This window comes from Octopus sinensis, linkage group LG8 (assembly GCF_006345805.1).
Source record: "Octopus sinensis linkage group LG8, ASM634580v1, whole genome shotgun sequence".
NCBI lineage: Eukaryota > Metazoa > Mollusca > Cephalopoda > Octopoda > Octopodidae > Octopus > Octopus sinensis.
In genome coordinates, this window is record NC_043004.1 from 73,434,607 (window position 1) to 73,447,902 (window position 13,296).

Below are 13,296 nucleotides of genomic sequence, written 5' to 3' on the forward strand. Positions count from 1 at the left end.
TGCAGCGGACTTTGAAATCAAAACGTAAAGACCGGCGAAATACTGCTAACCATTTTGCCCGGCCTATTAACCACTCTACTAGCTCACCGCCTTATCTTTTATCCTTTACATGTTTTCGTCAATGAAGTGCGGCCATACTGGGGCACTGCTTTATCTATAAAAAATTATAGCAATGCAATGATGGTTTTTAGTAATAACATATGGTCACCTCACTGGCAGTGTTACTGGGGGTAATGGTGTGAAATGGGATAGTGGTGGTGGGAGGGTGTTGATGATGTTGGCGGTGGGAGTGGGAGTTTCTTAGTGGTGTGAGGGAGTGCTGGTTGTTGTTGGTGGTGGTGGTTGTGCTGGTGATGTTGGGTGTGGTTATGGTTGTTGTTGTTGTGGTGGTGGTGGTAGTGGTGGTGGTAGAATAGTCGATTACTGCGACTTAGCATTCCATTGGCGCTTATTAATTCTATTCCGGAAGAATGAAATACGAAGTCGACCTCTTTAGGGGAGACAATAATGATTGCTGACACAGGGACACAAATTGTATGTATGTTATGTAGGATTGAGGTTATGTAGGATTGTATGTACACCCACATACGTTTACATCTAACGCGTATCTGTATATCTACATGTATACACACATATACATATATACACCTATGCACACACATGTGTACGCATATATACACGAATAAAGAGGAGAGCTAGATATATAGGTATGTATACATACATGTGTATATGCATAAACATATACATATATATATGCACAATGTGTGTGTGTGTATGCGTGTATGTATGCATTTACAAGCATATCATCACTAAGATGTTACTCAGAAAAAATATTGCTTATCGAAAGATAATGTTCATAAACATAGAATATGTGAAGTTAATAGACTTATAATGTACACACAAGACTATTAAATACACGTTTGTTGAAAGCGATTTAGAAGCGAGATGGGAGAAGAGTATGCAAAAGAAAGAAAAAAAGGAAAAAAGGGGTAATGGATGAATGTAAATAAAAGCTAAAAAGAGAAGGACATATGTACTGGAAAAAGATGTTCGTGACTTACCTTTGCAAGCTTTTTTGTGGTGGATGGGCTTCGAATGGTCTCTGTAGTAGAGAGGTCGGCAGTAGTTGCACTTGCGTCCATCAGTATGATGGCGACATTTCACACAAATGCCACCACTCTTGTAGCCGGAAAGGATGTAAATCTCCCGATTGAAGTGACACTTGCGGGCATGCTGGTTACACTTGCATCCTAGAGGAAAGAAATTGAAAGAAGTGGAGATAGAAATGTGAAAGAAATAAGTATATATACAGTTTATCAAATTTTAAAATGATTCTTTTAAAAGAAGTAAAAATAATGAAAAAAAGACGTTATTGTTGTTTCGCCTCGGTTAGATCCGATGGAGCCGACTTATGACTTGCCGTGTTTAAGCCTGATGTGACCACCCTGTCTTTGTTTAAAACAGTGGATCTCAACACCTCAACCATTTTTTATGTATTGATTCCTTTTGGTTCCTATTTTTACTCTACCGATCCCTATATTAAAAAAAAATTCCATTATATTTTTATAACAAAATATTATTTGGAATTGTACCAAAAAAAACTGTGAAACCACTTTGTTATAGAAATATAATTTATTGCACATAAACTTTCACAACAAAATCTTATAGGGACCTGGGTTGAAAGCCGTTGATTTAAAATATACTTTCCAACTCTAGGCACAAGGCCCGGAATTTTTGGGGAAAGGCCTAGTCGATTAGATCGACCTCAGTGTTTCACTGGTACTTAATCTAACAATCCCGAAAGGATGAAAGGTAAAGTCGACCACAGCAGAATTAGAACTCAGAACGTAGCGGCAGACGAAATACCTATTTCTTTACTACCCACAAAGAGCTACACACAGAGGGGACAAACAAGGACAGACAAACGGATTAAGTCGATTATATCGACCCCAGTGCGTAACTGGTACTTATTTAATCGACTCCGAAAGGATGAAAGGTAAAGTCGACCTCGGCGGAATTTGAACTCGGAACGTAACGGCTAACGAAATACTGCTAAGCATTTCGCCCGGCGTGCAAACGTTTCTGCCAGCTTGCTGCCTTCCATTAATTTAAAATATAGTGTACCTATTATAAGATACTGCCGCTCTAAATGTGGCCGTTTATGAAGATGATAGATTTGAAGGAGGTTTGGTTACTATGGCTAGCAGGCCGAACAAACGAAACTCTTGGTGGCTCTTAATATAGAATGTTATTTGATTATGTGAACAAATCTAGAGACACTATCAACATACTTGCCTTAGTCGTTTATTTATAAGTAACATATCGCTGTGAATGTTTGTTATAAGATAAGAGATATGGAAATAATACATACAACTGGGTTTGTTGTAGATTAGACGCTGTAATATCCAGCAGACGCGAACGTCGGTCATGTTTGATAAAAAAAAAATCTCTGCTTACATGAAAAATGTAAGCATCAACTAGAAGCTTTATCCTCCTATCAAAACGTCGTCTCAGTTCATAAAAAATATGTAAAAATGTCAAAGGAGGATAATATCAAGTGGTATGACTACCTGAAAGTTGTTTTTGTTGTAAATGATATTGACCAAAAATATCAATGAAAAACGGGTCGGGGGAGCAAACAAACTCATAAATATCGCTGCTACTTCTTTAAGGTCGGCACTATGAAGATAGCAGTAAATGGTGTGATTGACAGTTAAGACATACTATTAGACTTCATAGAACATCATAGATGTCATTTGAAATTATAAATATTATAGTTTTACTGCTTTTGGCACACACACACAAACACACACACACGTATACACATAAACAAACACACAGACGTACACACACACATACACATTCACACATATATACTCAACTGTTGTTCGGAGTGTAACTAAGGACGACAGCACCACGTTCTGTCTGTCTGTCTGTCTGTCTGTGTCTCAGTCTCTTTTCCATCTTCTGATGCAGTTCAGAAACCCGAAATATCGCTTAAATCATAGCCTAATACCATAAAAAAAAACCCCGAGACTTCCGATAACGTAGTTCTAGAAACATTATGCTTTAAAACCAAGTAAAAACAAAATTTAAAATAAAAAAAAAAAAACAGAAGAAAAGTACGATGGTCGAGATTGTCAAAGCTGCAATAACTGTGTTCGGAGTTCTGTTCAGTCAGGGCTGATCTTTGGCGAATTATGTGTGTGAGTGTGTGTGTGTGTGTGTGTGTGTGTGTGTGTGTGTGTGTGTGTGTGTGTGTGTGTTTGTGAAAGCACATGGCTTAGTGGTTAGAGCGTCGTGCTTACGAACATGAGGTTGTGAGTTCGATTCCCGGATCGGGCTGCGTGTTGTGTTCTTGAGCAAGACACTTTATTTCACGTTGCTCCAGTTCACACAGCTGTAGAAATGACCTGCGACAACCCTTGGATAACATCAGTGGTGTGGAGTAGGGGAGACTGGTATGCATGGGATACTGCTGGTCTTCCATAAACCACCTTGCCCGGACTTGTGCCTCGGAGTGTAACTTTCTAGGTGCAATCCCATGGTCATTCATGACCGAAGGGGGTTACCTCACACACACACACACACACACACACACACATATATATATATATATATATATATTTGGAGTGTTTTGGAAATTTCTTGATACAAATATAATATTTCGAGAGATTTTTTCTTAATCTTAACTCTTTGAGAAAAAAAAATCTTCTCTCCATATATATATATATATATATATACATACATAGGCACACACGCATATATATTTAGTAGATATTGTGTATACGAATAGATATAAAACTCCTACTGTGTATGTTCAGAGCCCCAAGTAAATTTTCATAACCCAGTCTGCTTTCTGTATAGTTGTTTAACTTGTATAGTTGTTACTTAACTGCCATGCAGAACAGTATTACCAGTTATGTACTTCGGAGCAAAAGTAGATAAAACTAAATGTAAGCACGAGTCTATATTAAAGTTCATAGGCGCGCTTCACGATCAGGACACGTTGTGGTTGAGCACCTGTATGATTTTGGAAGTTCTATCTCAGAACTCCAAACAACCATAATTGTGCGCATCGGAACAACAATATAAACTTGCGTTAACCCCTTATTTTCCCTATATATATTTTCAGTTTCCGTCTACCAAATCCACTCACAAGGTTTTGGTCGGCCCGAGGATATAGTAGAAGACACTTGCCCAAGGTGCCACGCAGTGGGACTGAACCCGGAACCATGTGGTTGGTAAGCAAGCTACTTACCACACAGCCACTCCATTATGTAATAAAATGAGAAAATCTTTGGCGGGACTCAAGAGTCATATACGGGCCTCAAGAGCCATATACGGGCCTCAAGAGTCATAAACGGGCCTCACATTGCATTATCAATGACACTCTTCAATGCTTCTTTCTAGCAATGTGCGTAGGTATATATGTTGCTTAGCTTTATTTCTAGATTTTTTGTCAATGAAGAATGATCTGGTTTCTAATCTTGATCCAAGGCTCATTCATTGGATTTTCAACATGTGCATGTATGTGTGTATATGTGCAAGTGTTTTGGAGTCAGTGCATGTGCAAATCTTTATGTTTTGTTTTATGCATGCCTGCGTGTATTGTATGTATGTACGTATTTATGTACGCATGCATGCTCGTAAGTGTATATGTATGTGTGTAAGTGTAGGTATTTAGACATGTCTACGTATTAGCTTAGACTTTGCACATTTTGGTGTAAGGTCCACATGATACAATACGTGAACAACAACAACAGCAACACAAACGTATACAAAAATTAAAAAATGACGAAAAACCACAAAAACGAACAAATCAAATAAATGATGTGCTGATAGACAGACATAAACGGAGAGAGAGAGAGAGAGAGAGAGAGGGGGAGAAAAGGGAAGGGCAAAGTAGAAAGGGGGAGGATTACTCTCGAGAATGGGAAGTTTGAGATCAGAGAAATGCAATATATGTCGACTTATGGTAGCGGCGGTATTTCCTAAATATGTATGTTGGGGTTGTTGTTCATGTTTATGTACGTGGAACACCACACGCGCGCGCGCACACAACACACTCACACACATCTATAAATAGAGAGATAGACCGAAAGACAGACAGACGAGCAGGCAGATACTCAGAATCAGATGGATGGATAGACAGACAGACAGACAGACAGACAGACAGACAGACAGATAGATAGATAGATAGATAGATAGATAGATAGATAGATAGATAGATAGATAGATAGATAGATTGACCTTTGTGTGCGCATAAACACGCACATAGACACACGTGTGATCATACATAGAGATATATATATATATACACATACACATACGCGAGAGAGAGAGAGAGAGAGAGAGAGAGAGAGAGAGAGAGAGAGAGAGGGTGAGAGAGAGGTGAGGGATAGAAAGTTAGACAAACATAATTATTATTGAGAACTCATGACTGGCAAAAAACAAAATGGCTTGCAAACGATTTTGCTATTTTATTACGTCACTAAATCATCGCGCTCTGAGTTCCAATCCCGCTTTCTATTCTCTCGGCTTGATGAAATAAAGTACCAGCTAACTACTGGGGTTATCGATTTAATTTATAACTAATCCCTCGCTGTAAAGTCTTCAACATATTATCAGAAATTACTGTTAGTATTATTATTATTATTATTATTCAGTAGTTTTATTTTTATAGCGTGCTTTCACTTCACTACCGAGCGCAGCTCTGTGTGCCTTGGGTATGTGCTGTGATTTGTTGTGATGCTCTGATGGTTATTGTATGGAATTGTTCTGCGTAGGATGTGTGCAGTGCTTAGTAGTGCAATTTTCTGTATGTTATATGTGTTTGTAAGTCCTGGTGTTTTTGTTATGATTTGTCTGAATATTTTTTATATCATGCCTAATGCACCTACTATGAGAGGAATTGTTTCTGTTTTCAGGTTCCACATTCTAGTTATCTCTATTTCCAGGTCTTTGTATTTTGAGAGTTTCTCCATTTCTTTTAGAGATACGTTGTCATCTGCCGTCTTATTATTATTATTATTATTATTATTATTATTATTATTATTATTATTATTATTACTATTGTTATTATTATTATTCCAGCAAAAGGTTGTGAGCTGGCAGACACGTTAGCACGCCGTGTGAAATGCTTAGCGGTATTTCGTCTGCCGCTACGTTCCGAGTTCAAATTCTGCCAAAGTCGACTTTGCCTTTCATCTTTTCGGAGTCGATAAATTAAGTACCAGTTACGCACTAGGGTCGATGTAATCGACTTAATCCGTTTGTCTGTCCTTGTTTGCCCCCTCTATGTTTAACCCCTTGTGGGCAATAAAGGAATAAAAATAGTTAGCATGCCGGGCGAAAAGTTTAACGGCGTTTCGTCCATCTTTACCTTCTGAGTTCAAATTCCGCCGAGGTCGACTTTGCTTTTCATCTTTTCGGGGTTGATTAAATAAATACCAGTTACGCGCTGGAGTCGATGTAATCGCCTTAATCTCCTCCCCCAACCTGTCCTTGTGGCAAAAATTTGGAATCTATTATCAGAAATTACCGTTAGTATTACTATTCCACCGAAAGGCGGCAAACTGGCTGAATCGTTAGCACGCCGGGCGAAATGCTTAACGGTATTTCGTCTGTCTACGTTCTGAGTTCAAATTCTGCCAAGGTTGACTTTGCCTTTTATCCTTTCGGGGGTCGATAAATTAAGTACCAGTTGCGTACAGGGGTCGACATAATTGACTACCCCCCCATCCCAAAAGTTTTAGGCCTTGTGCCTAGAGTAGAAAAGGAATAAAATATGTACCAGTCATGTCATCGACTTCCTCACTCCTCAGAATCGCAGGACTCGTGACAAAATAAGAAAGGAATAAATAATTTCACTTAAAGAGGCGAGTTGGCAGAATTATTAGCCTGCCGGACAAAATGCTTAGCGGCATTTCTTTCGGCTTTATGGTCTGAGTCCAAATACAGCCGAAGTCAATTGTGCCATTCATACCTTCGTAGTCGATAAAATACGTACAAGTTGAGCACTGCGGTGGATGGATTCGATTAACCCTTTTCCCCAAATTTAAGGCTTTGTGACTAAATAAGGGACAATCCTGTTCAGACCCTACCACTAAAATAAGCAATTAAATAAATACAGGAACGTAAAAGAACTAATTTTGAAGTCACGTTATGTGATCGTGACGCTCGGTTGATGCGCATTATGTCAAATAGACTCTGATCTATGTCAAATAGACACCGACTAAAAATGTCAACAACAATTCTTGTGAATGATCGAAAATTTACTGGTAGCTTAAACACAACTTCAGACTGAGTCTTCACTGTCTTAAATAATGCAGGAAAAAAAACGAGAACTTAGAGCCGTAAAATAAAGACGAGAATTCATTGATTTTATACAAAGGGAAAAATCACAGATTACTTGGAAAAGTTAAGAATCGATTAGAGTGATTCTTAGCGAATTCATGGTATACATCTTTTTAATCGGAGAGGATTTGCAAACAAGTGAATATTTGTACGCAGTATGTTTTTGGTCGTTAGAGCTCTTAATCTTTATATAAAGCTGAAGTTGTCTGTGTATGGCAGGTTTGGTAGCCTTCAACTAATACTATTTCCTCCGAGACCCGGCGGCGCAAGTTGACCAAAATTGATAGTATGATAGAAGGCTTGCTCTTCCTTCCGTAGAAGAAAAAATTCAAATCAGACCATGTTAACACCAAAAATTATTCACATCAAAAAGGTGTTTTTTTTCTATGAAAATCCCTATTTTTTACGATTTTTTGATTGCTGTGTCGCCATTTTTCGGTGTATTTCAATCAGAAAAATATTCACTTAAAGAGAATAACAAGCTACATAATGCAAAACTTTTACTTTTCAAAAATTCCAGTTCTAAAGGTTCGAAACAAACCCGAGCAACGCCGGTCGATACTGCTAGTTTGTTTATAAATATAGGATGTTCATGAAGTCCCTTTACAATATTGAGATTAAAAGTATGAAAGTTGTAAAGATACTTTATAGACGCGCTGTATGTACGCTTGTATGTTTGTGTGCGTATGTCTGTGTGTGTGTGTGTATGTGAGTGTGTTTGTATTATTTTATATACTGTGAACAATGGAGTTGAAATTGGTGGTGCTCATGCATAGTCCAAGAGTGTTATTGATGCACGATGTTAAATTCCAGACACATATGGCAATCATAGAGTTATGGAGCTCTTGATTGGTCGGTCTATTAGTACAATGGGAAAACAGCTGAAAACTTCGTCACCATCTCAAACAACAGCAGTACTATCATCACCATCGTCATCACCGTCGTTACCTCCCTCCTCTCCCCTCCCTCTCCCTCTCCTCTTCATCATCATTATTATCATTATCATCGACACTATCTTCATCGACGTCCTTGTCATCGTCGTCGTCGCCCATCTCCTCCCCCTCTTCCTCTTTACCACCATCACCATCATCGTCATCATCGTCATCATCATCGATTTTCCGCAATCGCGTCAATTGCTACGGACGGATATGTGAATTGATTTTTCACGTTGTCAATCAAGAGAGGATACTCTGAAGTGGTTCTTCGGACACGTGGAGACGGAGTGGTAGGGGTGTGTGTGCTGGTGGTGGTTGTAGCAGAGTAGTCATCGTGTGGTGGTTGTGGTAGTGACGGCAGAGATTGCGCTCAGCACTGCTAGCTAACGAGCCATTTAACTCTTTACACGCTGCTTAAATTGGCGAGGTGCACCCACCATAGGGTTCTTTATTTGAGGTACGCGGGGTGGGGCATTTGAGAGTTAACGTCTCTCATCACAGATACATCACTTCGTAATGTAGATCATACGATATTGCTCACTGAAATACATAAATTTATATATATTTACATTCATATATACATACATATTACATTCATATATTCATACATATATATATATATATATATATATATATATATTATATATATATATATATAATATATATTATATATATATGCATGTATGTATGTATTATATGTATGTATGCATATGTATATATATGTATGTATGCATATATATATATATATATATGCATATGTATATATATGTATGTATGTGTGTATATATATATAATATATATATGTTATGTATGCATATATATATATTATATATATATATATATATATATATATGTATGTATGCATGTATATATATATATATGTGTATAATATATATATATATATATATATATATATATATTATGCATATATATATGTATATATATATATATAGATATATATATATATATTATATATATTATATATATGTATGTATGCATAGATATATATGTATATATATATATATATAATATATATATATATGTATGTATGCATATATATATATATATATATATATATATATGTATGTATGTATGTATATATATATATATATAATATATATATGCATACATTATTTGTTATAAGGATTCTTATGAATTAAGGCACACCTAATTATATATACATACTCATACACGTATTATACACATATAATAAACACAGATATATACATACATATATATATATATATATATATACATATATACATATATACATAGATATAAACAAACACATGTATATACACACATACATATGTACACTTACACACATACACACTCTCTCTCTCTCTCTCCTCTCTCTCTCTCTCTCTCTCTCTCTTACACACACACACACACATATGCACCCTTCGAAGAAAGTGGGAATTAAGGGAAGTCTATCGGCAACAATGCGGCGCAAGTGAATCCAATAACGTAGTCTTCGGTGACGCCACAGTTTTAATAATTGCAAATGTATATTTTAAAAAAATATTAATATACGAAAAAGGAAGAAAAAGGAAGAAAAAGGAAGAAGAAAGACAGGAAGGCAAGAAATACCATTCCAGACTTCTGTTATCTGAGAACGTTATATGTATTATTTTCGGTTGGTTTCTCTCAGAGGGTAGAACGGACCCAAGTTCTAAATCCTTAGAGAGCGTATGATGGATGGCAACTGGATATTACAAGTCTAAGACCTAGATGTTACTGACACATGTTTTTACAATATTTCGCAGTTATCTCATTATTGCGCGGAGGGTGGGCAGTCGTCAGTGAAGAGAAACAAGAATAAAATAAGATAATATGAAATAAAGTAAAGTAAAATAAAATCTCGGTTACCAAACAGGATTGAACCTAAGAATTAAGGACACGGGAATCTGAAGGGAATTTCCATTTTTCTTTGTTATTCTTTTAGTTTTTTGTTAGTATCATTCTTCCTCCGCCCTGCCGCCCGCCATCTTTATTTTATTTATTCATTTATTTACTTTTTGCCGCACAGAGAGAGAGAGAGAGAGAGAGAGAGAGAGAGAGAGAGACAGACAGACAGAGAAATGTAATTAATATAAAATACCGATCGTCTAACGTATACACACATACAGGTACACACGCACACACACACACACACACACTGATATGCATGTATACGTTTGCATATATGTAAGTTTACACAATTATGTACAGACATAGCAATATCTATACATGTGCGTGAAATTCCATTCACACACACGCAAACACACACACACACGCACACATAGACATACAGACATACATATATATATATAAATTATATATATACATATAAATATATATATATATATGCATATTTCTCTATCTATCTATCTATACACACACATACACGTATACCCACACACGTATATACATATGTATTGTTTGTATTTTAGGCATACACACACGAATATGTATATGTATAACTATCTACCTATATATATATATATATATATATATGGGTATGTGAGCGCGCGCACACACACACACGCAGTATTTAATCTCCCGCAGCATGAAAAGAACACAACCATAAATCATAGACCCCGAGGACAAGGAACCTGAATATTTGCGAAAACCCATCACACACACACACACACACACACACACAACACACACAACACAATACAACACAACATACGTGCGCATTCACGCACTCAAACATACTTACCCTACCCACGTACATAATATATATATATATATATATATGTCTGTATGTAAGTGTGTGTGTGTGCGAGTTTGTATGGTACAGTGTGTGAGTGTGTGTACGTGTGTTTGTGTGTGTGTACACCCTTAGCTTCATTGTATGCAATAACTGTCCCCTTTAAGCCTGCTGTAAGAGTCATGCAATAAGGTCACTCGGTTTGCCGCTTATAGCGATAAAGTAAATTGTTATATTCAGCCATGTATTAGCTACAAATGAACCTGAGAGGTGAGCTCCAGCTGTGATATGTTTGTATGTTGGTTTCTTTTCCCAGTTGGAGTCAATTCACTTCATTTCCGTTTGCTTATGATTTTCTTACAAATAATTTCCTTCTCTTTCACCCCCGCCCACGGCCCGGCTTTCCTCCGGCATCGATGTGAGGCATTGTATCTCTGTTAGAAATAAATAATCACACAGCAGACATCTAACCCCTGACAACAACAGCAACAACAACAACAACAACAACAACAATAACGACAGCAACAGCAACAACAACAACAACAATAACGACAGCAACAGCAGTAATAACAATAGTGATTTCAATTATTTATCACAGACGAGGGCGACAAAACACAAACATGAAACGAGGGAATTTACACAGAAGAAAGGATTAAAATAAGTTTGCATCGTATGAACGCCGGCGTGGCTATGTGGCAAGAAGGTTGCTTCCCAACGTCGTGGTTCGCTAGATTGTTGGTTCAATTCCCAAACGGGGCAGCGTGTTGAGCAAAGCACTTCATTTCACGTTGCTACAGACCTACTTTTGATCAAGCAGAGATATGACAGTGATGTGTAACATCATCTGATAGTCCGATCGGTCATATGATCATGCGACACCCCTACACACGTGTGTACATACATATAAATATGCATTCACAACACGGTTGTGGAACAGAGAGTAGAGAGGGTTAGTAAGGAAATCACTGAGTTAACCTTTTGGAGAGTGCGGTCTGGAATGTATGTGTGTGTACAGTAGCAGCAATGTCGCAGATATTTCTGTATATGTGCGCGTAAAAGAGTGTGATATACAATCAGTTAAGAGTGAGCTAATAGAGATCTTCATATTTAACCTAGTCCCCGCGCTACAGCTATCGTGCGAGAGGTTGTTTGCAAACGATATGTCATGATTTCACAGTGATAACTATCTCAAGTTTTATTTAGTTACAAAACAATGAAAGGAAACTTTCGAATGTATGTCGTTAATACCTCATCGTGTCTTACAGTCACACACAACATCTTGTATACGCTATTGTTGAAGGAAATAGTATACATACTTACATGCATGTGTATGTATGTATTTATTTATGTATTTATTTATTATGTATTTATATATGTCCATTATAAAACTGGGTGGAGTGAAAGAAATGAGGTGAGTTTATATGTGGGTATATATACATACATACTTGCATACATACATACATTATATATATATATATATATATATATATATATATATTCTTTTACTCTTTTACTCTTTTACTTCTTTCTGTCATGTGATTGTGGCCATGCCGGAGCACCGCCAATCGTCGAGCAAATTGAGCCCGGGACTTATTCTTTGTAAGCCTAGTACTTATTCTATCGTTCTATTTTGCCAAACCGCTAAGTTACGGGGACGCAAACACCCCAGCATCGGTTGTCAAGCGATGTTGGGGGGTGCAAACACAGACACACAAACATACATACACACACACATACATACATACATACATATATATATATATATATATATATATTATATAATATATATAATATACATATATATATATTTGTATGTGTTCTCCTATATGTATGTACGTGTGGTTGCATTTCTTATATTTATACGTAGTTGTGTGTGCAGGAAATCCTTAAGTTGTACAATTTATTTTTTCGTCTTTTTGTTTTTACTCTATATAAATTATCTGTGTGTGTGTGTGTGTGTGTGTGTGTGTGTGTGTGTGTGTCTGAAGGCGCGTGGTCTAGTTGTTAGGGCGTTGCACTCCAGATTGCCAGACAGTGGATTCGATTCCCGGTTCGAGCAACGCCTTGTGTTCTTGAGCAAAACACTTTATTTTACGCTACTGTAGTCCACTCAGCAGTGAATGAGTAACCTTGTGACAGATTAGCCTTCCGATCAAAAGGATTGTTGACCTACTTGCGCACTGTGACCAGTGATGTATAACATCCGATAGCCTGGTCTATCTATCTATCTATCTATCTATCTATCTATCTATCTATCTATCTATCTATCTGTCTGTCTGTCTGTCTGTCTGTCTGTCTGTCTGTCTG

At 37.1% G+C, this 13,296-nt stretch overlaps 1 protein-coding gene across 1 annotated transcript in view; it reads right to left on the reverse strand.

Annotated features, from left to right (window-relative positions):
- The window catches only part of LOC115215198 (netrin-1), a 149,664-nt gene that overhangs the window by 86,407 nt on the left and 49,961 nt on the right, over positions 1-13,296 (reverse strand). The window contains exon 2 of the mRNA XM_029784390.2: positions 1,062-1,250. Within this exon, the coding sequence (XP_029640250.1) occupies positions 1,062-1,250 (189 nt within the window). The remainder of the gene's footprint in view (positions 1-1,061; positions 1,251-13,296) is intronic.